The sequence below is a fragment of the Medicago sativa genome, chromosome 3 (assembly GCF_051527215.1).
Source record: "Medicago sativa cultivar Bolivia chromosome 3, Bolivia_mono, whole genome shotgun sequence".
Classification (NCBI taxonomy): Eukaryota; Viridiplantae; Streptophyta; class Magnoliopsida; order Fabales; family Fabaceae; genus Medicago; species Medicago sativa.
The window spans coordinates 85,469,859-85,494,965 of NC_140751.1; the positions used below are offsets into that span (position 1 = coordinate 85,469,859).

Genomic DNA, 25,107 nt, shown 5'->3' on the forward strand with positions numbered 1-25,107 from the left:
AGTCCGGTCTATCAGGTTTAACAGACTTTTTTTGGAAGCCTAAACCTGACCTATTTAACTAAACAGACTTTTTAAAAAGCCTAAGTTTAGGCCTCTCTACTAAACAGGTCAGACCAGCCCAGGCCGCAGGCCCCTGTAGGCCAGCCTAGCCTATTCCCAACCCTAATCTCAGCTCATGGTTTTAAAATTTGAGGTTAACTATCTAAATATATAGAGCAATGTTATATCTTTAGAAAAATAACAACAAGAATTCTTTAAGAATAAAGAGCAGTCAATCACAATGCACTATTTGCCACAATTCAAGGAGGTGTGGCTGAAAAATAGGAAGTGAACAAATAAATCATGCAATTAAAACTTGTCAGTTTTTGAAAAATTCTTGATGCTATTTTTGTAGAGAAATAGCATTTTCCAAATATATAACGGTGGTGAACTTGCGATACATTAGTAACATTATGATGCCGTCTTTCTCTTTTCATATTTCATGCGATTAATTATATAGAGTAGTCCCGTAAGTGTAGCTCAGTTGGTAGCTACCAGGAATAATTTGTACAGGGGCAGGGGTTCGAACCCCAGATTCCCCACTTCTCCACACATTAGGTGTGTGAATCTAACCACTAGCTACTTGAAAAAAAAATTATATAGTAATCACGGTAGTAGCACAGGCACACCAATCAATTAATACTATTAGAAGTAGAAGCCACATGTAACGTAATTAAAAAAAAGCCACATGTGTGATGTGCCTTCTATATTACCAACTCCATGCTTACGACAAATATTTCCTTGTAATTTACGGTAAAAATGTAACTGCTCCTTAATTTCTCTTCTGAAAAGTATTGTATCATCTAGAGTTGTGTTGGCAAGTTACTCTCTAATATACATTTTTCAAACACTACTTCTATCGGTTAAAATAAAATTCAAATATGTGTTGAGCTATATTGATTGTACATAAATCATAAATGTGTATGGGATACATGAATTTCAACGTGTTTGAAAGTGTGATGTATTATTATTTGCATTTTTGTACTATCAATTTATTGTAGTTTCCTTAATTTATGCACTTGAAAAAGTTACGATACAAGTGTTGTATTTACGAATACGACAATTAAATAGTTTATTAACTCTTTTCTACAGAGTAGTTTATTAACTGAAAATCTAATTTTGTCAAAAAAAAAACTTAAAATCTAATAATAAACAAGAATTAATGAATAATCATCGCAACCACACAATATGCGTGGATCACCGTTTGCTATGAGGAATAGATTTTTAACCCACAACAATAGAAAGGGTACCAACTTCATTTCCATCTGCTAGAAATCGATCTTTTATGGTAGAATGGAAAAACAAAACTAGGAACAAGCTCAGCTTGAAGTATCAAGCCTCAACATAGACACCAACCTCAGTGGAGGAACATGCTAAATGCTAAAAGGTCACACCTAGCTTTCAAGAGCACTCTAGGTTTGTCCAGAAATCAACGCAGTTGTTGCCTTCTCTAAGCACATGCTCAGAGGTGGAGCCCTTTATGGGTTTTGGTGAGCCACAACTCATCTGTAAAAATTAAAAAATTAACGAAGAGCACTCTCGGTAAAGTGGTGTAGTGGCCCACACAAAAATAAAAAAAATAAAAAATCATAGGTCTATTTTGTGAGATTTTAAACAATTTTTCAACAGGTTTAGATTTCGGCGATTTCATAAGTGGCATACGTGATTATTGTCATGCCTATGCTTAACTGGTTAGTGGAGGATTACATACCTTCTAATTTATGAGGGGTTTCAAACCTCCTTTATATTGTATGTCAACTAAAAATTGTTCCAATTAATTAACATTTGTACTGTAAAAAAAAGTTTCATAATTTAGTGGCCCATCCAAACCATTTTTTCTGGCTTTGCCACTGCAAAGGCTGGAAATGAATGTTATGAATATGTTCCTTTAAATACAAAATTTTCATCAGCGAAGAAGCCTACACACAAATATGTTGGTTATTCGGATGTAGAACAAGATGAAAAGACTTCTAAAGAATTTGTCTCACAAATAACCTATAAATAAAGTTGTTGATGATCAATATTAAAAGAAAATACAGCTAGTCAATCTTCCTTGTTGTCACAAAGTAAACTGCAAACATCAATGTCACCGGAAGCCTCACAACTTTCACCAATATTCAACTTCATTCATCCATATCTTAGAAAAAGACTCACTTTAACAATGTAACTATGAATAATTAATGTATCTGATCTACATTGTAAAATAGATATATTAATTATTCAACGAACTAAAAAAAATCTTATATATAAGACTATAATTGTATACGAATTATAAATTCTATCAAAAGGAAGCAAAAAGTATGCTGATTTGATTTTTCAATCACCTAACCTCCCTTACGATACATGTTTTTTCAAATCTTTAATTAGCTAATAATATAAGTTCTTTTTAACTTTGATTTGATATTTGAACAACTTGACAATAAATATGTGGATGCATATATCAATATGGCAATGAGATATTTGTATTAGTATAAAATAATAACAATATTTAAAGTTACAAATTTTATGATAGAAGAAAAAATCAGAGATCTCAAATCACACCTTTTTCTCAACGTATTACTTTGAATGTTTCGTGATTTACATACAGTTGCAGCAGTAATATATGATAACAAGAATATTTACAGCAAACCCTCTTGTAACAAAAAATAAAATATACAACGAAGGATCAAGATACCTATATCACAATCTATTTGAAATGATTTTTTCACGAAAAAAAAGTTTGAAATGATATGCAGCTTGTATTGTATTTTTACAAGAGAATAGTGGAAGTTTCTGAAGGTCCACTTTGAAGCTATAATTTATTTACACTTGCATATTTTCTTGCAAAAGAGGAATCTTCTTGTCCAAAGAATCTGAGTTTTCGTCACTACTTTTCTCATCTTCATCTCCTTTGAATTCTCCATATAATATTGTATAATACCCCATTCCAATTACACTTGCTCCTATCACACTACACATTTATTTTAAGAAATATAACAAATAAGCGAACAAAATATTTCACATGCATAATTACTATTTTTTAAAAAGCACAATTTATTTATAAAAAATATAACCATATATATGTGAGAAATATGAAGGAGAATTAATCCAAGTATTACCTTCCATAATGAAGACTATTAGGAAAGAAGCAAACTCCAAAAGTAGTGGCAAAAGCAATACCAAATGGCTTGAACTGTGGTACATAAAGTGGACCCTTCATTCTGCTCAACCAAACTTGAATATTCGGACGAATCACACCCCCAAATATTGCCTAAAATATTCACATGTTTATTATATTTATCATCAGCATATATTTTTGTCATGTTTTACAAAATTAACCATTGAATTAAAAGTTTATAATATCATATAGATCATCTCTATGAATTAATTTGATATAAGGTTGATACTTACGGTTAGAACAATGAGAATGAGTTCCATGTTACGCTTTAGCTTCCAAGCATTTAAATCTCTCTCAAATATGCATGAGACTATTGCACTAAGAATTGTCCCAAGCAAGGTATAATAAGAAACCATCTTCATTGGTTCTTGATATTGTTTAGCAGTTTCTTTCTAAAAATAGCAGAACAAACTTGAATTATTCACCTCAAAGATTCAAAAGCAATATTTGAAAAAGTGCTTAGAAAAGATAAGAAAATTAAAGGGCAGTACCTGAATAAAGTTGGCAATTGAAACTGAAAAGGAAGCAGCAGCAAGCAAAATGCCACCAAAAACCCAAAATTCAGGTGTTGATGAGAAGAAAAAAAGTTGCTTAGTGTATTTAAGATTATGAGAAGAGGGTCTTATAAGTGGCCCTTTGAAAAATTCAGCTACTATTGCTCCCATTATTGATACCATCATTCCAATTATTTGGACTTGGATACCAGTGTTACTTAAATTCAACTCTACCTTCCTGAAAAAAATATCAATTAAGTTGATCCATCAAATTTATGTATTAATCTAACAAAATGAAAAATATATAAAATAAATGACATAATTTTTTATTTTTTTACACAATCACATATAAAGTTTTGAAGAGGAACCTGTGAGTGATATTGAGTAGGAAACCAAAGGTTGGGATCAAGTGGCTCATGGCACATACAAGTATTGGAGAACTATAGCTTAGACCCAGAAATAAAAGTGTCTGAGTCATAGTTATTCTGCAAAATCCATCAATCACAACAAAAATGTTACATAAATTAGCCTTTAAATTTTAATTCAAATATATTCAAAGGGTCTTGGTAATTTAGATTTAAAATATTTTGGTACATAAAATATTATGACACCTTTATTGATTAATGTAACAAATTATATTTAGTGAGACAGAAGAATTGAATATTTACCCTGTAAACCCCAGAAACAAGAATCTCATAAACAAAGAGAAAGTAAAAAGTGGCTTCTCCTTTCTGTGAAAAGAAGATTAGAACTAAAATTAATCATCCATGCAAACAACTTCATGCATGTAGCTAGCAACATAAACACATGGATAAGAAAAAATATTTCTACCTGTTTTGGTGGTTTAATAAAAAAGAAGAAGGAAACAAAATTATAGTGGCCAAAGCATTGGTATAAACAATGAACACAAATGGACTCATTCCATTTGTTATTGCAGTTTTTGCTAAAATAGTTAGTCCTATTGTGCACCCTTCCATAATCACCATAATTATAAATGGAATCACTTCTAAAGTATTAATCTTAGACTCCATTTAATTTTCCTAATTTTTTTTATCACAAAGTTCTAATTTATGTATGTAATAGTCCTTGTAATATGTATGGACAGAGAATTAATTTGAGTATATGCTAGCTATGTATTTCTTGGTGTGGTGCTCCTCAATTGTTGGAGCTTGAATAAGAACCACAAAACACAACTAGACTCTCTCTTTGTATTGAAAAGCAATGTTTGTGCTCCAAATTATATAAAGAAGAGAAGAAATGAGGGCCATGCATATGTCAGTAACCTTTCAAAGAATTGTGAAGCTACTTTGGAGAAGTTGCAACTCGAGTGTCCCAAATTAATTAAACAATTGACCAAAACATGACATCATTAAATTTTTAATCATTTTACTCTTTGTTTTTTGTATAGATCTTGTGCACATGTTCTCTATTTATTTGTTGGTTATTACATGTATATACTGTAGTGATTTAACCTTAGAATAAGAAATGAATCATCAAGGACCAATAACTTGAAGCTTTTTAGTATGTTTGTAAATGTTTTAGTGGCACACATTATTTGTGGCCCTACCTACCATTATAGGATTTTTTTGGCGTTACTAATTTAATTATTACCTACCCATTTGCGTGTAACTACAAGAAAGACTAGATTGGAATCTAAAGAAAATTAGTGTTTTGTCTGGAATCTTTTTTTTTTTTTTTTTTTGGAATCTTCCTATAGTTGTCAAGAATAAGATGGAGATGGATCAAACTCAACTTGGTTGAGTTTTTTTTTGTTTGGTTGAAATTTGAATTCATGCGCATGCAAAGTTGGTGGGCCTGTGGATGAAGGCTAATATGTGACAGAGTCAATAGAATGGTGAAAGTAAACTAACAAATTGAGTTCATAACATTGTTGCTTAATTTTGTTCCTTCACTATTTGAAAGGTTTTTCAGACATAGGAGAAGACTAAATTCTATTTTCTTTATTCTAAGATTGACAGAAAAGAAAACAGAAATGTTCAGTCTCTAGTATTGGAGTCCCTCACAAATTTTTGTATGCATACTTATCCACAATGTGCCAGCACTAAAGTTTTGATTATTAGTATTAGTATTGGGATTATTGGGGAAATTGAGAATTTAAATAAATAAAAACATTGCATTACATATCCACTAATAAGAAAAACCTTCATGTCAACAAATAAATAAATAAATAAATAAATAAAAGAATAACAAGATAAGTATTTATAGTATATAGCATTACAATTCCAATAATGATCATTATATATTGATTTTTTTTCATCATATATATAGATTCATGCTATTAACTGATATTTAGGATTAGTGGAATGCACTTATAACCTTTTTTTAGATAAACAAACCATTTACATAATTTCACTTGAATAGAATTAGTATTTATTTTTATATTTTTTTTGAAAGATGAATTAGTATTTATTTGTTTATAAATATATAGAATTAGTATATTTGACTCATAATATCCTCATCACTATATGATTGACATTTTAAAGGTGGATAAAGACTTATCTTTGCTTCCTCAATGGGAGTTTGAACTCATTCTTCACCGACTTAGAGATTTTTAAAAATCAAGAAATTAGCAAGTTTCTTTCGCTTGAATTAGAAAAGAGGTGATAATATAAAATAGCATTTGACATTGTTAATAAAAGGAGGAGAATCATGGAAAGGTTGGGAAAATATATATCAAAAGATGGAAAATGCTAACAATTGTAATTATTAGCCAATTCATTATTTACTAAACTCATAATTAAAATAACTTACATTTTGAGGAAATTCAAAATAACCTATTAACAGTCGATATTTTCTCATTTTGATTTATCACATTGAATTATCATTAAATACTTGTTAATTATTTTTTGCAGAAATATATTGTTGGTTAATGTATTTTTTTTGACAAAATTGTTGGTTAATGTATTGAGAAAGCAGTTCATCGAAAATGTCCAACTTTATAAGCAATATATTCAACATTCTCCCAGAATAAAGTTTGTGAGTACGTGAAAGCAAAATCACCTAAACTCAAATTCTGATACTAGTGTTTTAGAATAATTTGGGTACAACCCCCCCGCACCCCCAGCCAGGTAAGTGGAACTATCACGATCTACACACCTAAGCAAGCACTCTCCTACAATATCCAATTTTCAATGTCAAGATCAGATAAGGAGTTTACTTTATTATGATATACTAATAAGCTTCATTTATATTTGGTCAAAAAGATAGGAGCTACATTTTGAGAATGGTTGAAATTGTTGTCTTGCGAATACCAACATAGTCAAAAGGTACCAAACATAAAGCTAGACGATTATGATGAACAATTTATGATAATTTTCGTCAGTGTTTAGTGTATTCTCACATTGCATCCCTTGTGCAAATCATGACCTACATAACTACGGTTTTTAACCGCAATTGTGATCTGTTGAAGTTTTTTGCATTTGTATTTGCAGAAGTTATATGAGCTATCAGAAGACTATTTCTACACTTTTATTCATGGTTCTATCTGTAGTCTCTAACAACTAAATATATCTAGGCAAAATAACTCATAGGCTAACAATGGAAAACAGACTGAGATTTGTTGCAGTCACCAAATCCCCGCAATCATGCACGCGTAGGTGGCTGTCTGATCAAGATCAAAACAATATTTTTTTATAGAACGAACGATTCTGATTTAAACTCACCATTTTTAAAATTTTAAAATAAAAATTAAATCTTCTTTTCAAGGGCCATCCAATAAGATCGGACTTTATCATACGACCATACTGACATGGTGACTGCAAGAAAGCACCGACCATGTGGAATCCGATATCATGGGAAAACATTATTCTTCAAACTTCTATTTGTACAACAAAAAGTCTGAATCCTTACGAAATATCTGTGATAAATGTGTCGAAATTGTTCACACAATCACCCCCGATTTTTTGCAGTTTGTAGAACAATCATTTTCACAAGACAAGAGATCATCAAAGCATAATGTAGGAATTTCATTTCAGATATATTGGTACAAGTAATTTCTACGTTTGTTTGTTTTCTGAGATGCATCATGCTGCTCTTATATTAAGGAAATGGTGTATTTTCATGACAAAAGAAAATTACAACATTACTTTTGTTGCTTGGACGGACAAGCACTTTGCTTAGAATGGGTTTTCCTTCTAGGCAGTGAACAAGGTCCATTTCCATCTTTTCTGTGTAAGTGTTTCTTCCTTTAAAGACGGAATTTTTTCACTGTATTTAAGAACTTTTAAAGACTTCCCAATAATTTTCAAAGACTTCCCAAGAATTTTAGATTGATATCTTCCCAAGTTGAGTTGTAATCAAACAGTGTTTGTAAACTGTACATATCTTACATAGTATTACAACACTAGTTTTTCTTTAAGATTTTGCAAATAAAAAAGGTTACAACTCACCTTCAAACTATAGGTGATCACTGATCACTATTCCTTCCCTCCTAGACCCACATTAACAACAACAACAACAATCTTCGAAGTTTTTCCGACAACGACAATCAAAGACTTTTATCACTATATGGGGATGGGTGGTTGGCTATATGAATCAATTGACAACATTCTGTTCTATTATTAAACCATTTGAATTCATATAGTTCTTGATGATTTGACCTATAGCTTTAATCGCAAAACTATCCATGCCCCCTTAGAAGAGAAAAATTATATACTTCTGAGTCAGAGTGTTTCCTTTACTCCGAGTAAAACAATAGAAATGGTTTAATTCGTTGCAGAACTGTAGCATCCTTTTAAATGAACCAACACCTTCATATATCTTCAATGCTGTTTTACTTCAGAAGGGGGGTCTGGTCGCCTCTTGCTTCCAAGCTTCTTGCTTCAATATCTTTGGATTTCCCCCACAGTACAGAATAAAACCCAATAACAATCACAGTAGCACCAATCAAACTGCATTGAAGGACAATATTAAAGTTTGTGTTTCGATAAATAAACTCAAGGGTAACACCAAACACAGTTCAGTAGAGAGTCACAGAATTTACCTTCCAAGATAGAATGCATCACCAAGGAAGAGAACACCTACAACAACCGATATGACAATTCCTATGGGCTTGAACATGGAAACAAAAACAGGTCCTGTCTGGTGCAAACACCAGGTAGTCACACCAACTTGAAAGGCAGAGCCAAAGACTCCCTAGAAATGTTTACCAGTGAAATTTCAGAATTCAAGACAACGATAATACAAAGTTAGTTATTAGTTGTAACTTGTATGTCAATTCAATGTACATTTTGATTACCGAGTATAAAACTGATAGCAACCTCAACTTGGGTTCCAAGCTCCAAGCACTGATGTCTCTTTCCACAGCCAAACAGGTCACAGCAGATAGAATGGCCACAAAGAAACAATAAAAGAATACAACAATCAACCCTGCTGGATATTTTTTAAGAATAGAAGCCTGAAATATGGACAATTAGGAAATCATAACTAACTTATCACAAAGTAGAAATTGAAGATCATGAAATCTCTCTACTATTGCTTGTCAACTTCACCTGTACTATAGTAAATGATGAAGACATCACACAATCAGCTGCAAGAAATAATCCTCCAAGTATCCAATCAGAATCTTGAGAGAAAAGTGGCTGCTGAGAAAAGTTTGCAGGTGATGGTCCCTTCAGAAGTGCAGCACCCTTGTACAAAGTTGCAATAAAAGCACCGGCAATTGATACTATTGTTCCCAATGATTTAGCTAGGCTGCTAGGGCTTTTCCAATCTAATTCTTCCATTCTGAAACCAGAAAGTATAGCAGTGAAAAAGTGATTGAGAAAACAAATATGTCCTCTTTTTTGCTAAAACGAAATAAAGTGCATATCTGGTGAGTCTTTTATATTTAAATAATACACGCAAAAGCTTTCAAAACCCAGGGCAGTTATTTCCATTTTATAAGAATTGCAAAAATAAAATAAAAAATATTCATCAATCAAACTAAATTCTTCATGTGATGATATATGTTTATATTTTAGATATGAATGAACTTTAATTTCTGGAATCAATGATGAGAGAATTTAAGCAATACAAGAATTATGGCCCAAGTGCTAATGGTTCCTCACAATTTGATGCTTAGCCTCACCATTTATGTATGCTGGTTGATGAAAATGGTATTGTGAGAAAAATTAAGTCAAAGCAATTAAGATTACAATCAGATCAATAGAGAAATTTCTGTTAGGAATGACATTGTTTGTTCAGTTTACTTCTCTTCAAAATGAAACAAGATAATCTAATTTGGTTTTATCGCAAAACCTGATAACAGGAAAATCCAAGCTAATGATATTGAAGTTGTATGCCAGTTGACCTTTACAAATTACATGAGTTTGCTGTCTATAAAAACTTAAAAATTATTCCTATAAAATTGATAAGATTATATTACTTGATTCAATTTGTTATGTAAGGAAATAAGCTATCCACAAAAATAATGAAATCGGATGGGATAATAATACTAGTGAGATCATAATATATTACTATGCAACTGCAATTTAACTGAATCATATACTTCATATTTTATTGAGGACATATATATAAATCTAACTTATACAGAATAGCTTATTTGAAAACAGATTGACTTTATTTTTTCTTTTGTTATAGAAATAACTTATACATAAGCACTTATGTAATAAAGCGTTTAAGCTATAAGAGCTTAATTAAGTGGTTTATCCAAACATGGAACTAAAGTAGAAGTTTCCATAAGCTTAAACCTCCAGTTTATTTTCATCAGTAGCATTACTTATAGTAGTTAATGTCAGAGCAGAAAATGAACCTGAAAAGAACGGCAAGGATGAAGGTAAAACCAGGAACAAGATTGAGCATGGCTGTGGCAAGTGTTGATGAGCTGTAGTTAATCCCAGCATATCCAAAAACCTGCGCCAAATAACTGAAAACAAACTAAAAACCATAAATAAACATAATTCTTATGGTAATTAGCATCAATAATGATACATGGACACCCATTTTCTGTCCACTTTACGACACCTGATTTGTCGCGTTAAAAAAATGTGGTTAATTTTCAATTCACAGACAAAATTGTGATTAATTCAAGTTGAATAGAATTAACTATATTTATGCACGAGGTGTTATGAAAAAGTGGTGTCCATGAAACATACATACCCAAGTAGTCCAAGAATGAAGAATCCAGAAAGAGTGGAAAAAGTGATTGGAGGACGTTGAAATCTGCAAAAAGAAAAGGTTGGAATTTATATTACTGAATTCAATTGATGAAAGAAGGAAGAAGAAATATTTTGTTTTGTTACCTGTGGATGAAGAAAGAAGAGGGAAGAAGAAGGAGGGCAGCGATGGAATTAGAGTAGAAGATGAAAATGAAAATGGTCATTCCATGAGACATGACTTGTTTGCTTAATATGATTAACGCCACTTGAATGCATTCTGCTATTATCATTCCTATAAACGGAACTGTTACCTTCCCCATTTTTGATTGACTCAGTTTGCAGTATACCCTCTGCCTCTGTTGTTGTTGTTGTTGTTCAACTTATTGGTTCAAAAATCCAATTCCAACTTCTCTTCATTCGGTCAACGATTCCCTCTTACACAATTGCGCTGCATTTTGTTTATTGCGAGGAAAAAATAAATAAAATGATAAACATAAGAAAGATGGTGAAAATGAAAAAGAAGTCCAATTGGTGTATCTGGCGGCTAATTCGGTGTTTATTCATGTTAGTCAAATTGGTTTAAATACTCACTCTCACATTTTATTTTTGTTTCTATTCAACATTTTTATATTATTCTAAATAATATAAGTAGCCTTTTAAGTTTTAAGCTTTATTATTTTTACATTTAGTACCTCAAAAAATGATTTACTTGCTAGAAAATTTGATCATTCTAGATCATATGAAGATATAATATTAGAGAAAGATATTTTGTTTAGCATAAAATCTAACAATACAATATAATATTTGTTTAGAGAAAGGCATTTTGAAAATATAATATTTGATCATATAATATTGTTTATAAGAAAAAATACAATACAATACAATAATGAATTCACTAAAGATATTTAATTATCTTTTGTTATAGAATAAAAATTTAAGGTGAGGACAATATGCTTTAGTGCAAGGATGAGAATAAGAGCCCGTTTGTTTTGGATTTTTTTGAAAAAAAAATCACTTTTTAATTTTTGTAATGTTTGTTTTAGATTTTAAAAAAATTATTTTATTAAAAAAATCATTTTTAGCCTCAAAATGAAAAGCTATTTCAAATAGCTTTTCCAAAATCTATTTTTTTTTTTAAACATAAGGAACTCAAGTGTAAGAGCTTCAAATCTTAAAAAAAATGATTTTTATGATAGTAAACAAACAGAAATACCTTTAGATTTTTTTAAAAATCTCTAAAAAGAAATCTCTAGATTCTTTTAATTCAACATCTACTTTTTTAAAAGCTGAAACAAACGCACCCTAACTTATGGCTCAAAAAGAATTTACAGAAGATTTAAATTTATCTTTCGCTAATGTTATTAGAAGGTCTCAACCGGGAACCTCCAATCTTTTTACCATTACACCAAATTCTTAAGGTTTTTAATGTTTTCTTTCAACCTATGCACAACTTACAAAGTAATAATTTTAACTATTCTTACTATTGTCTATACTTAAAATAAATTTTTAAGTTAAAGTGCTTAGAATATATTTGTGTGATTAAAAACATATCATAAAATAGATTAAATAATTTTGTTCTCATTCATCTTCAAATAAGTATGTCATTTTCCGATCGAGCTCCCCTATACTTAGAATTTACCGCATTTACACATTCGGTACATATGTAGTGATTGATTAAGACCAGACAATTCATATTCAAATTTAGTATATTAAATAATAAAAAATAGATTTATATTTTATTAAGATAATCTCATCTTGATCGGACAACCATCTATGTTCTGAATGTGACGTTCTCTAACTGGAATGTGTGAATCATATTTCATCATTTTCTTGATTTCTAAGGACCAATCCACACTGTCTAAAATAGTCCAGTCTGAAGGAATTATAGTGGCCAATGTTGGCTAGGCAACCGGCACTTTGGTTTGGCTCACACAAGACATGTTCTGTTCAATGTTGATTTGTCTATCAGTTTTTGACAGTAGAATATAATATCAATCTCCCTGATGAAGGGTTTAAAACAAGCCATTCTAATCCTCTCCTATACTTAAAGAAGACATGGACATCCTGCAGCATCAACGGATTTTCATCTTCATCTACTTTGGCTTAATTTCATTCTGCATCAATTTTTGAACTCAACGATACTAATTGAGGAGTCTAAAAAGATACAGTAAAGTTTTATGCTCAAAAGAGAACTTAAAAAAAATTAAAAGTTGAGTACACAATTTTCAATAAAACACTATTATATTGGGTTCCTTAATAAGTGCCCCGACCCTTGTTAGCATTTTTCCAAATATTATTACTAGGAAATACAAGTTTGACAACTATAACTTATAAGAAAACTTTTGCCTTTATTTGTCTGACTTACGTTTAGGCATTCCATCTAAAGCTACAATTTGGACGGCAACCACAAGACAAACCCATGCTTTGGAATATCAACCCAATTCAAATTTAAAGCATAATAACCAACAACAAAAATTATGTGTAACATAAATTTCCTAATGAAAATACCTTAATTTATCAAATAATATGTAGTGTACTAGACATGACCTGAAACACTGCAAAATATATATACGTACAGGATCAAACTATGAACAGTGTATGATCCATTTGGTTATTCGACGCTTCCGAAGTACAAAAATCTTCATCAATCATGCCACCAAAATTAGAGTCAGAGAAGAATCCTATGGTATATATGCATACAGTTTCAGAAGCTGGTCGACTTCTCCCTTCATCAAGCCGCTGGAACGCCATAGCACTTGATTTCAACCTTACTCCTAAGTCTTCTGCTTCTTATGAGTCCATTCCTTCCCAATATCCAAAATCTGTTGACTGCAATCTAGTCATCACTGATAAGAAACACTTCCATATTTTTATTTTTGTTACAGTAGCAATATTTTTTGCTGTCATAGCAGTGGCTCTTCTGGTGCACTTTTTACCTCAGAAGCACAAACATCAAGACTCGTCTATCGATCTCAAGTTGGCAATAAATCAAGCTCTAACATTTTATGATGCACAAAAATGTACTACTTACGTCTCTTCTATGTAGCACCGACACTTCAGAGATTATAGGCGTGTTCGGTGTCTGACACTTGACACTGACACATGTATTTACATTCAATCACTTCAATTTTCTAAAATTATTAGTGTCATGGCCGCCTCAACAAGGTGATTTTAATTTTAATTTTAATAAATCTGCAGCTGGGAACTATCCAAGAAACAGTCCAGTGAAATATAGGGGAGACTCTGGATTAAAAGATGGGAATTCAGAAAAGACTAATCTTATTGGTGGATATTATGATTCAGGCAACAACATTAAGTTTACATTCACCACAGCTTATACTATTACCTTGTTGAGTTGGACTGCAATGGAATATCAAAGTAAATATGCTGATATTGATGAGCTTGATCATGTTAGGGATATCATCAGATGGGGTACTGACTACTTGCTTAAGGTGTTCATTCCTCTAAATGTGTCCAACCTTACACTTTATTCCCAGGCAAGATATAAATTTTTGTATAATATTGTTTGGATTGGTTTATTTGAACTTATCTACTGACATAAGAACTCATGAGACTGAGTGGGAAGTTATGTAAGCAACTTATGACATGTCCATAAGCTATTTTTAGCTTATTTCCATAATTTCTTAAGGGTGGCTTATGGCTTTTACGAAAACATTTGACTTTATTTTATCCTTTGTTATAGAAATAACTTATATATAAGAACTTATAATATTTGATAAGCGATTAATTAAGCTATTTATCCAAACAGGTTGCTATTCAAAATGATATCCTAATAGTTTTTAAGTTATGAATATAAATTATTACATGACTTTTCAATTTCAATAGGTTGGAAGTACTATTAGTACTAATAATGAACCCAATGATATAAGTTGCTGGCAAAGACCTGAAGACATGAATTATGGGAGACTGGTTTCAGTTTGTGATGGCTCAGCTACAGATTTAGCTGGTGAAATTGTGGCAGCATTATCTGCGGCGTCGATGGTATTCAAAGAAGACAAAGAATATTCAGGGAAACTAGTTCAAGCAGCAGAAAGCCTATATGAGGTAGTTACAAAGGAAGATCCTAAAAGGCAAGGAACCTACACCACTGTTGATGCATGTGGAAAACAAGCAAGAATGCTTTATAACTCAACTAGTTACAAAGATGAGTTGGCTTGGGGAGCTACTTGGTTATTTCTTGCTACTAAAAACACTGATTATCTTGCAAATGCAACTCAATTTTTTTTATCAGCAAAGAAGGATGAAACAAATTTAGACAAAGGGGTGTTTTATTGGAATAACAAGCTCGATGCTGTTGCGGTAACTTTAATCCGATACTCGAGCTAAATTTTTAGATGGATTTGAGAAAAGTGGATCTTAGTATAATGTTTTTAATGTAATATTTACAGGTTTTGCTTGCTGGTATTCGATATTTCCGTGATCCCGGGTTTCCTTATGAAGATGTTTTGAAATTTTCATCAAATTCTACTCACTCCCTCATGTGTTCTTACCTTTTCAAAAAATATATGAGCAGGACACCTGGTAATTAATTAACTCTATGTTAAAATGAAACTTACATCATGATTTATCTAAGTATATGGATTCATGATTGGCCGAGAAAAAAAGTATATGATTAATGTTAAACATAATTGTAGGTGGATTGGTTATTCCAAAACCTGATAATGGACCATTACTCCAGTATGCTGCAACAGCATCTTTTCTCAGTAAATTGTATAGTGATTACATTGATCATCTCAAAATATCCGGTGCAAGCTGCGAAACCGATGCATTCTCAGTTTCAATGCTTCGTGATTTTTCAAGCTCTCAGGTGAATTCCTAACCTTCTAACCATTTTCTATAGTAACATATAGGAATTGGAAATAGTCTAAATTTTTGCTTCCTTGTGTTTCAGGTTAACTACATCTTGGGACAAAATCCAATGAAAATGAGTTATTTAGTGGGATATGGTGATAAGTTTCCAGTCCAAGTTCATCATAGAAGTGCGTCGATCCCTTGGGATAAACGGTACTACAATTGTGATGATGGTAAGACATGGCTGAACTCGAAAAATCCAAACCCACAAGTTCTTTTGGGAGCCATGGTAGGAGGGCCAGACACAAATGATCATTTTACTGATCAGAGGAGCAACAAAAGGTTCACTGAGCCAACCATATCAAGCAATGCTGGCTTAGTTGCAGCATTGATTGCACTTCAAGATCCTTCTAATAATTCACATGTCTTGAAAAACTCATTGTGGGAATGGACTTGATTTATTATTGAAAGTCTTGCATCAAATTTCTCTTAGAGGAACATGATTGTGAGGATATGCGCAGGAAAAAAGGGAAGTCTGGAAAATTTCACGCTGACAACTATAATTAAAGCAAATATATTTCATTTGCTCATCATCAATAATTTGATGGATTTGATTTTTAAATGATACTTTTCATGTCATCAATTGTAAAGTTTAGTTATTTCAGGATTTTTGATGCAATGAAGGCATGATTATTCAACCAACACTATAAATTACTCAACTCTAAGAACCAAGTCGTTGTGCTCTACTTAAACTTTACTATAAATCACTCTTGATCTCCCTAATTGTTATGCATGTACATGTAATATCAACTAATGATTTGTTCATTAACAACTGATATTACTCGCTTTACTATCTAATTGAGTTGCTTGCGTTAGAGAAACTGGATCATTGAATTAGATCCTCTATGTAGTAGATAAAATCAAAATAAACTGAATTTTTTTAATGTTTAAACCGCTATGTTGACCAGCTGGATGCAAAGTTGCAAACTTGTAACTACAGAACTGAGTTGAAACAAAATTTACTGTACAAGTTATTTACATGAAAACAGCAGGAGAGGAAACCAAACTATATACAGTACACACTAAATAAATTCTACATCAGCTTTTCTATCTTAACTTCAATTTGACTTAAGCCTGTCCAAGTTATACACTTTCTGCAAAATAAATAAATATTCATCAGGTATGTATATGACAGGAAATCAAGTGAGCATGAACAATTGATGTTAAATCATAAAGCATGAAATCAAGCTTACTAGAATACAATGGATATCCTCAAGAAAAGGCACAAGTAAAGAAACTAAAATCTGCATCTTTTCCATTAGGGTGTCACAGTCTTCGTCTTTTTCTCTGAGGAGATCCAAGAAAGTTTTTGTATCAGGCACTAGTTTTATAGCCACCTGCAGTACAAATTCCGTTAGTTCATGTTAGAATAGCAACGCCGGTTCAAAAGAGTAAAGCTATACAAAAATACAAACAATGAACCACGATGTTTGGTAACGAAATTCTTCCAATTGTGCCTACGTCTCTGACTGCATAGTGTCTGCAGCACCTTTCTATTATTTTGAGTTTAGGATTTACAATGCCCAACTTGTATTACGGTCCTGATTACAACATTACCTCTGGACCGTAGCTGGAGCGACTTGCCCACTTATTAGTAGCTATGAGCCATACTCAACAGTTCAATGTCACAACTCACAATTTCAATTTTGGTAACTATTGAAAAGTGGAAAAAAAAAAGGAAGAAATGGTTATTATTACTCTGAAAGCAGCTGATGCAATCCATCCATGCCATGGTTTCAAAGTTGCATCATAAGACTCTTGAACTGCTTGCTCCATATTCTTTTTAGGATCTTTTACTAGTAGTGCTTGTAACAATGCTGATGTGAAATCCAGGGATCTACATAGTGGCACATCTGTTAGTGAAAATTACAACAACAAAAAACTTATTCATATGAAAATTATACAAACACATGATTTCCATAAGTTATTTTTCTTGAAAAATTTATGAGCTGGTATAAATTCACCTAGTGAGCCAAACAAAGGATTTACTGCCGCTAACTCTCTTCTTTGCATTGCCTTTGCTAGTTTCTGACTTGAATATCTCAACCAAATTTGAATTTGTTAAGGGATTTGATTCATGTATTGCTTCCAACCTCTGCAATGCAATGACACATAACTCAATAGCACATTGATAATAACTGCATGTTAATTTGTTTGACCAATGTGTAACTAACTATATGTTAACTGAAAAAAGTAACTTCAAATTAAAAACCTGTCTCGTGTCCGACAGTGAGACAATATCGACACATGTGGTTACATTCAACTATATCATTTTCTCAAATTATTACATGTGTGAAGGTGTCACAAGTGTCATGTGTGTGTGAGTATTTGGTTACCTTAATATTCTGGTGAATGTCTTGTCTCAAAACAGCCATTGTTGGCCCTACCTTATCTGCAAGACAATCAATGAATAAAAAACATACTTTAAATTTGTTTGGTGTTACATAACCATCATGATTAAAAATAAAGAGAAAAATGTTAGTACTAACCAAGAACTTGTAGAACCATGTAACATAAAGATAGGAAAGGCTTTGTTGGGATGTGTGCACCAGCCTCATGATCTTCTTCAGGTTTGACTATAACAAGCACTGAAAGCTCTTCAATGGCAGAGTTTATCTCTGATCTCTTCTCTATATCTCTACTCCTCTTCATTTTCCTTATACTTTCTCTGATACAAACATAGCTTCCAAAACTCACCAAGCTTATTTATAAGCAAAATAGCATTGACTTTTACTAGTGTAGTTGATTGTTTCAAATATTTTGGACAGAAAAAGAGAGAGAAACTCACAAGGAACCATGCCAATTATTAATTGTTTCTTAACATATGGTATAACTTAGCTCTTTCCTATTTTAAATTCTTTTTTTCTTTGGGTTCTATCCGTTCTAATGTAAATTAATCTTTACAAGTAATATTATTGTGCTAATAAATTTTTTTTTTATGTAGGTCATTGATAGTGACAATATATTTGACCTTGTAGTTATCATCAATCTCCCACCCCCATCACCTATCAGGCTTGGCTACTCTCATATTTATTAATGAAATGAAACATTATTATTTATACCTATACATAAATATATAATGAATATTTGTTTTGGTTTAATACTTTTTCTTTCAATTATATTCTATATTTAAAATATTGTATTTACAATTTTATATTTTTTACAAATATTTTTAAAATTGTTAATTAAAAACTGAATTAAATCTTGTAGATAGAACAAGCTCACTAAAATAAGAATACTATCAGTTAAATTTTTTATTTGCTAAAATTATTTGATTGAGTTATATATATAAAAATTATAATCAGTGCAATAAAATAAATTATATATACATTTAACCACAATAGAAAAATGTTTAAATCCATGTAATGTATGTCCCATGCCTGAACATGACAGGCCAAACAATCTTAAGCATCCTTTTATCCTGAACTATCATTAATCAGTTGCCTTAAATTGTTGGGGAATGCTCTTTAGACAAGTACTATCTAACAATTATTCATACACACTTATTCAACGACAATTAACTCCGTAAAATAGTAGTTCATTATTGTTTGCGACTTTTTAAATCGATGCAACCAATTTATAAAGCTCTTCGAACTATACTTAATTGTTCTTGAAGGTATTTTGATTAATTTGAAGTGAGCGTGAGCAATTGCTATATACTTAAAAGAGCAACTTTCAATCTATGAAATAAAAATTTTCATTGACCGACTAATCATTCTAATTGATTTGTCTCTCTTGCATTAATAGAGATGCCAACACTTCTGCTTATTTTGTGACCAACTTAGGTCATGATAATAGTTTCTTTTAGACTAACCTTCATACTCCATCCGACCTCTTGAGGTTGTGCCTTCATTTTAATATTTTAGAATATAGTACTCCCCCCTTTAAAAAAAAAAAAAGAATATAGTACTCCCCATCTTGTTCCTAGATTTTTTTCCCATAAAAAAATTATGGCTAACATTTGGATTTATAGAGAAACTACTCATTTGATAGACGTGAAATAAATTGAGGAATAGCTTAATTATTTTAGTAATAAAGTTGATCGATGATCATAAATTCAAAAACAAATTAGCTTCTCTCATGTTATTGTGATCATTTCATTTAAAAAAAGGGAAATGCTAATAAATATTTTTAGGATATTTGTTAAGAAGTTTGAAAAGAAATTTTGTCTTAGCAACGGTGCATTCAACACATTAACACATTAAAAATTAATTTTTTTTAAATAAAATTTACCGATTATTTCTATTTTACATCTTTAACAAATGTCTTAAAATCATTTATTAGCAAAAACCCTCAAAAAATGTCAACCCATTTAGGATTTAAAAAATAAAAGAAAAATACTAATTTGTGCTCTTATGACACATGTTAAGAATCTAAAATGAAAACTTTACTTAAGAAATTGTGTCAATTTATTTTTCAAGAGACTGAAATTAATATTTTGTAATAAATATTTATATTTATAGAATCCTTAACAATGTACCTTAAGGGCACAAGTTAACATGATCCTAAAATAAAAATAAAAACGTTTAGCATTTTAGAAAAATAGATCAGTCACATGGAGTATGTCGAAAGATGTGTCGATTAATTGCACTCTATTATTAGTAAAAATGTGTCGAAAAATGTGTTGAATAATTTCGCAAGGATTCGTCGTCTTTCCTCTATTAGCAATTGCCACGACAAACTTACAATACTCCCTCGGGTCCTTAATATAAGAAGAAAAACAAAAAAAACATCAAAACCAATACACTCATTAATTAGTGTAACTTTTTGAATATTTTTACAAATATACCCTCATAAAAAATTGTGTAGCATTAAATACACTCACTAATATTAAAAAGACAAACATTAAATAAGGGGCAGAAAAGTCTTTTAAGCAATAACTACACCTTAAAAGTTGTGATATTTTCTTATAAATAGGACCAACAATTTTTTTGAAAATTTTCTTATATATAGGACCGGAGGGAGTAATATAGTTACTGGTTGGATTCGTTTTAGGCCAACCTAACATTATAATCTCTACATAGTATGTCTGGTTCCATTTTAATAAATGTCATTATTAATTTTAATGTGTAGAATTGATTATGAAATGTTTAGTTGAAAGTAAAACTGATTCCGCTTCAAAATTGTTTTTACCTAAAACTAAATTTTTTAGTTTTTGATTTTAAAATAGATTTTTGCGCACAAACTAATAGTAATTTAATTCATTTTTACAAGATTGTATCTAAGCACAAATCATTTTACCTTCAATTCATTTTTAGTCACATTAATTTTGCATAATCACTTTTAGTTCCCATAAATTCAAAATGTTGGCTAAGGAACGATCACATGCAAGATGTTCTGCTCATCGGAATTGTCCTCCGTCTGACATGGAATCTCTTATCTTGAGAGATAAGCTTGAAACTTAATTTTGTCTCACCATTTTTGTCCTTTTTCTTTTTGCCTCGTTACATTGTAACACTACAAAAAAAAAAAAAAACTCAAAATGTTGACTCCAAAAACTTTAAGGAGTAAGTTAACAACCTACATCGACTTATTTTTTTATTAAAAATAAAAAATCAAACTCTATCTAAGTTTTGTTTTAAGCAAAGGATAAATTTGTAAATTTTATTTTAACTTTATTTTTTAAGCAAAATATGAGAAACATGTCTCCTTAATTTCAGTAAATTTTTCAGGCTGCAAGTACTAGGCTACTAGCCAATGTTTACAAATGTTTTCTTTGTAGTATTGTTTTTCTTAAAAAACAAAAAACCTTGTTCAAGGCCAGTTTTTCTGGATAATCACAAAATTCCACTTGACTTTTTTATACAGTATACAATATTTATTTTACCAAAAATAAAACATTACACTAATTTATTTATTTTACTGGTCAATACACTACCAAAAAAAAACGAAAAAAATTGAAACTGAAATTAAAAAAAAAATAACACTAAAAATAATTAGATACCTTCCCGTACAAAAAGAAAAATGATACCTTCACATTGCAATTTACAATAATATCCACTTTAGTTATGAGGATAAAGTGAAACAGACAAAACTATCTTTTAACCTCAAGTGTGGAAGTTGATTTTTTACGATAAAAAACAAATAGATGTTTTTAGATAGGAGTAAATTAACAACTCAAAATTAATAAATATATCTAAAAAATCTTATAAATAAAGCCATAGAATCATCTAAAAGATTCTATATTTATAAATGATAAAAAGATTCTATATTTATATATGATCAAATAGATATTATTAACATGTTTTTTTTTAAGGAAGATATTATTAACATGTTTTTTTAGTACTAGCATTCTTCAAAACATATGATTTGAAATTCGATTAGAAAATCATACTAGTATTAAACAAAGATGGCAATGCTCCCTCCCACAAAAGCAGAATCCTTCATAATTTTAATTTTAAATATGTTCTTAACCTCCAAACAGATTAATTGGTGAGAATTAATAGGTCTAGTCTCAATGAATATGGCTCAATCATTATTCTGTTGTGGGAAGTTATTATGTTTCGGAACATGTAAACTGTACAGCAACCATACGACATTTTATTTTCGTTAATATTTTTTTCATAACGTGTACAGCAACCACACCGTCCACACGACATAGCCTTATCATTAGATGTCCATGTCTTTTAATTGATGAAGATAAACATTCAATTGTAATTACCCTCTCACTGTTTTAACATGGTACTTACGGTTTTTACACATTCATAACGTGTAAATCACATGTTTGTTCTGATTGTGAACACATAATTTACTCAAATAAGTCTCATTGGACATGCCAATTTGTTGAGGAGATTTTGATATTTTGGAGTTAGTGCTCGCGTACCAACAAAGGTAAACCAATAGAATGTTTAAACGATGGTTCTTGCCACATTAAAAAGTAAGATTCCGACGTATTTTGCCAAGAAACAAGTCGATGTATGTGCTGTGTTGTTACTTGCATATATCATGGATACAACAATATCAAACAGTTTCTTCGAATACCAGAACATGGGACTTTTTTTTGTGTTTTATTAGTGCAAAAAAATGTATGATTTTGATGATGAAACTTTATGCGTTACAATGAACTTACAGTTCAAGGTTTTGACAAAGAAATGTAAAATGTTGAAAGTAAAATACATGAAAAGTAAAGTGTTTAAAAGTAAATGTGCAAGTAAAAGAAAAGGAAAAAAAAATGACATATTTAATCATGATTAATAGTCTAAGATGGTTTCGGTTAGATGTTATTTTTGAATGCATTAAATAGTACTCCCTCCGTCCCTATACTTAAGCACTCATTTGATTTTATTTTTGTCTCTGAATGTAAACCCCTTTTCAAATTATTAGATATATATTTATTATTTTTTCCTAAACATACCCCTAATTAATACTACTAACTTGCCTTGAAATATGAAAAGTCAAATTTTGTCCCTAAATGTAAACCCCTTTTCAAATTACTAAATACATTTATTATTTTTTTCCTAAACATACCCCTAATTAATACACTAACTTGCCTTGAAATATGAAAAGTCAAATTTAATACACATACAAATAAAGGATAGTTTGGTAATATTAACACACAAAATAAACACATTAATTACACTAACAACTTTTCTTAAGAAATGTGAAGAAAAAAAACAAAGAAGGGTTAATATAGGGACGGGGGAGTATTTATTAGAATGCCTCAAAACACTTATTTATAGAAAAATATGATAAATTGTTGCATGTTTGCAACTTGTACTAGGCTAGTAACCGTCTTCGACACCACATAATCATGTAGGATTGACTTTGTTTCGAGGTATGTGAGTCTAGATTGTAATCGTTCTTGTCGTCTACAACTCTACTTGTTGTCTCTACTTGTTGTGTAAGGCTTGTTACTTTTTATTTATGTATTGAGCTCACTGCTCACGAGCCTTCTCCTACATCATACATGCACTTGATTGCTCCTTTGTATTTTTATTTACTAATAAAAATATACTTAAATTTGTCCCGCCCACACTTTCTCGTTTATGTTTTACTTATGTTTTTATTAGTTAGTACATGTCAAATCATTTAAAGTCTGTATTTAACACTCTTTTCAGCAGTAAAAAAAACTCATAGTCAAGGTACAAAATTTCTTCTTTTGAGTGATCACATGATTTTTTTTCTTTTTACAATCGAGAGAAATTAGCCAAATCTTTGAAGCTAACAATCAATTTTACGTGACTTTGACTAGTTTTTAAATCCAATCAACCTTTGTAACATATTTTTTAAGCTAGAAAAAGATTCGACTAACTCATATCCAACCATTCCTAGTTTAATTGATCCTTCATTCGACTATTTGAGCATGCTTATACGTTGCTTTCGGCCGACAATTTAAATTATTTTTAGGTATAAACAAATGTGTATAAAAGATGTCAACTTTTTGAAGATACTTATGAATTTTTTCATCACCCATGACATCAAATATTCCAAACAACTTGGATAGAACACAACACAACTAATTGCTGAAGTGCTGATATCAACAATTTAAATATGGGATACTCATCTTCGCATCCAATAGAATTAATATTAATAGTTTAATGCACTATAATATATACAAAATACACATTTAAGTGTGAACGTGCTAGATTCTCTTGGAAGCATCTTAAGTAATTTTACATCTGTTTATTATTCACACTCGACCCCGATAACTAGAAGACGGCACTAGTTTCAATTTAGATGTTAAATAAAAAATAACGTTATCTTATAAATAAGTTATAAGTTTTACCAAAAAAAATAGCTATATAATATTTTTTTTGAAGAAGCTAAAATGAAATTTATTTAAAATATAAAAGAATCCTAGCAAGCACAAGGAATGCTAGGCTAGGAGACTTAAAAAGTAACATACAATGGAAAAGTGTGCCGTATATATGTGAAACACCCAAACAAACACCCATACAAACAAACCAAAAACACCCTCCACTGAGGGCCCTCGAAACCAATAAAAAACTAAACACCAAACAAAGAAGTCATCTCCAAAAACCAAAGTCTAAACGCCTGCGCAATAGCAGAAACAAATCTTGTACCAAACCTTTGAAACCTCTCCAAAATAACCATCAAACTTACTAAAAACCCATGTAATCGCACCTTAAACAAGCCACGTCGTCTAATTATGGATAGCTATATAATATTAACCAAAGGACCAGGCGTATATTTATAATTATAGTTTCTACCCTCAAAAAAATAAATATAGTTTCTATAATTTAATACATCACGTACGTTATTAAAATAAAAAATTTTTAGGGGTACTTTTTTTCTTTGAAAACATAAAATTAAGTGTACTAAGGACGGTGTTATCCAAATTAAAGCTTTTCATAAAAATAAAAATAAAGTTTAACAATTGCTTGTCGAAAAACAATTGGATTGAACTGACAATCAGATTTCAGAGGCTCGTGACTGGATTTCAGGCCAAAGCAATATAACCTTGTTT

At 30.9% G+C, this 25,107-nt stretch overlaps 4 protein-coding genes and 1 long non-coding RNA gene across 5 annotated transcripts; 2 read left to right on the forward strand and 3 right to left on the reverse strand.

Annotated features, from left to right (window-relative positions):
• Positions 1 to 2,565: 2,565 nt before the first annotated feature.
• UMAMIT36 (nodulin MtN21 /EamA-like transporter family protein) lies at positions 2,566 to 4,903 on the reverse strand. The gene is made up of 7 exons (XM_085755023.1): positions 4,522 to 4,903; positions 4,359 to 4,421; positions 4,059 to 4,175; positions 3,688 to 3,928; positions 3,430 to 3,588; positions 3,138 to 3,289; positions 2,566 to 2,989 (listed from the first exon to the last, which is right to left on the reverse strand). The coding sequence occupies exons 1-7, from the start codon at positions 4,719 to 4,721 to the stop codon at positions 2,842 to 2,844; spliced, it is 1,080 nt and encodes a 359-aa protein (XP_085611149.1). The 5' UTR covers positions 4,722 to 4,903; the 3' UTR covers positions 2,566 to 2,841.
• A 3,048-nt stretch (positions 4,904 to 7,951) lies between these two features.
• Positions 7,952 to 11,160, reverse strand: LOC146941256 (WAT1-related protein At3g28050-like). The gene is made up of 7 exons (XM_085755024.1): positions 10,953 to 11,160; positions 10,810 to 10,872; positions 10,463 to 10,576; positions 9,201 to 9,435; positions 8,948 to 9,106; positions 8,693 to 8,844; positions 7,952 to 8,600 (listed from the first exon to the last, which is right to left on the reverse strand). Exons 1-7 carry the CDS (start codon positions 11,126 to 11,128, stop codon positions 8,483 to 8,485), a joined length of 1,017 nt encoding a protein of 338 aa, XP_085611150.1. The 5' UTR covers positions 11,129 to 11,160; the 3' UTR covers positions 7,952 to 8,482.
• Positions 11,161 to 13,268: 2,108 nt separating this feature from the next.
• Positions 13,269 to 16,336, forward strand: LOC146941257 (endoglucanase 25-like). Its single transcript, XM_085755025.1, has 6 exons — positions 13,269 to 13,828; positions 14,007 to 14,305; positions 14,655 to 15,128; positions 15,218 to 15,350; positions 15,464 to 15,636; positions 15,721 to 16,336. The coding sequence occupies exons 1-6, from the start codon at positions 13,459 to 13,461 to the stop codon at positions 16,075 to 16,077; spliced, it is 1,806 nt and encodes a 601-aa protein (XP_085611151.1). The 5' UTR covers positions 13,269 to 13,458; the 3' UTR covers positions 16,078 to 16,336.
• Positions 16,337 to 16,528: 192 nt separating this feature from the next.
• On the reverse strand, positions 16,529 to 18,361 carry LOC146941258 (glycolipid transfer protein 3-like). Its single transcript, XM_085755026.1, has 6 exons — positions 18,170 to 18,361; positions 18,017 to 18,072; positions 17,645 to 17,775; positions 17,379 to 17,517; positions 16,874 to 17,017; positions 16,529 to 16,774 (listed from the first exon to the last, which is right to left on the reverse strand). Exons 1-6 carry the CDS (start codon positions 18,330 to 18,332, stop codon positions 16,739 to 16,741), a joined length of 669 nt encoding a protein of 222 aa, XP_085611152.1. The 5' UTR covers positions 18,333 to 18,361; the 3' UTR covers positions 16,529 to 16,738.
• On the forward strand, positions 18,164 to 18,776 carry LOC146941259 (uncharacterized). Its single transcript, XR_015032302.1, has 2 exons — positions 18,164 to 18,507; positions 18,625 to 18,776. It is a non-coding gene; the product is annotated as an uncharacterized LOC146941259 (long non-coding RNA).
• Positions 18,777 to 25,107: the final 6,331 nt, after the last annotated feature.

Bases quoted from the DNA above. Each gene is read 5' to 3' on its own strand.
- UMAMIT36 (XM_085755023.1), bottom strand. From the start codon at position 4,721: ATGGAGTCTAAGATTAATACTTTAGAAGTGATTCCATTTATAATTATG. The intron at 3,929-4,058 runs GTTCCTCTTCAA...TATTTTTTTCAG, and splicing joins CTACTCAATATCACTCACAG to GAAGGTAGAGTTGAATTTAA. The intron at 2,990-3,137 runs GTAATACTTGGA...ATAAATGTGTAG, and splicing joins AATAGTCTTCATTATGGAAG to TGTGATAGGAGCAAGTGTAA.
- LOC146941258 (XM_085755026.1), bottom strand. From the start codon at position 18,332: ATGAAGAGGAGTAGAGATATAGAGAAGAGATCAGAGATAAACTCTGCC. The intron at 17,776-18,016 runs GTAACCAAATAC...ATTGCATTGCAG, and splicing joins ACATTCACCAGAATATTAAG to AGGTTGGAAGCAATACATGA. The intron at 16,775-16,873 runs GTAAGCTTGATT...TTTATTTTGCAG, and splicing joins AGGATATCCATTGTATTCTA to AAAGTGTATAACTTGGACAG.
- LOC146941256 (XM_085755024.1), bottom strand. From the start codon at position 11,128: ATGGGGAAGGTAACAGTTCCGTTTATAGGAATGATAATAGCAGAATGC. The intron at 8,845-8,947 runs GTAATCAAAATG...AAACATTTCTAG, and splicing joins TGCTATCAGTTTTATACTCG to GGAGTCTTTGGCTCTGCCTT. The intron at 8,601-8,692 runs GTAAATTCTGTG...CCTTCAATGCAG, and splicing joins GATGCATTCTATCTTGGAAG to TTTGATTGGTGCTACTGTGA.
- LOC146941257 (XM_085755025.1), top strand. From the start codon at position 13,459: ATGCCACCAAAATTAGAGTCAGAGAAGAATCCTATGGTATATATGCAT. The intron at 13,829-14,006 runs GTACTACTTACG...ATAAATCTGCAG, and splicing joins ATTTTATGATGCACAAAAAT to CTGGGAACTATCCAAGAAAC. The intron at 15,129-15,217 runs GTAACTTTAATC...TAATATTTACAG, and splicing joins ACAAGCTCGATGCTGTTGCG to GTTTTGCTTGCTGGTATTCG.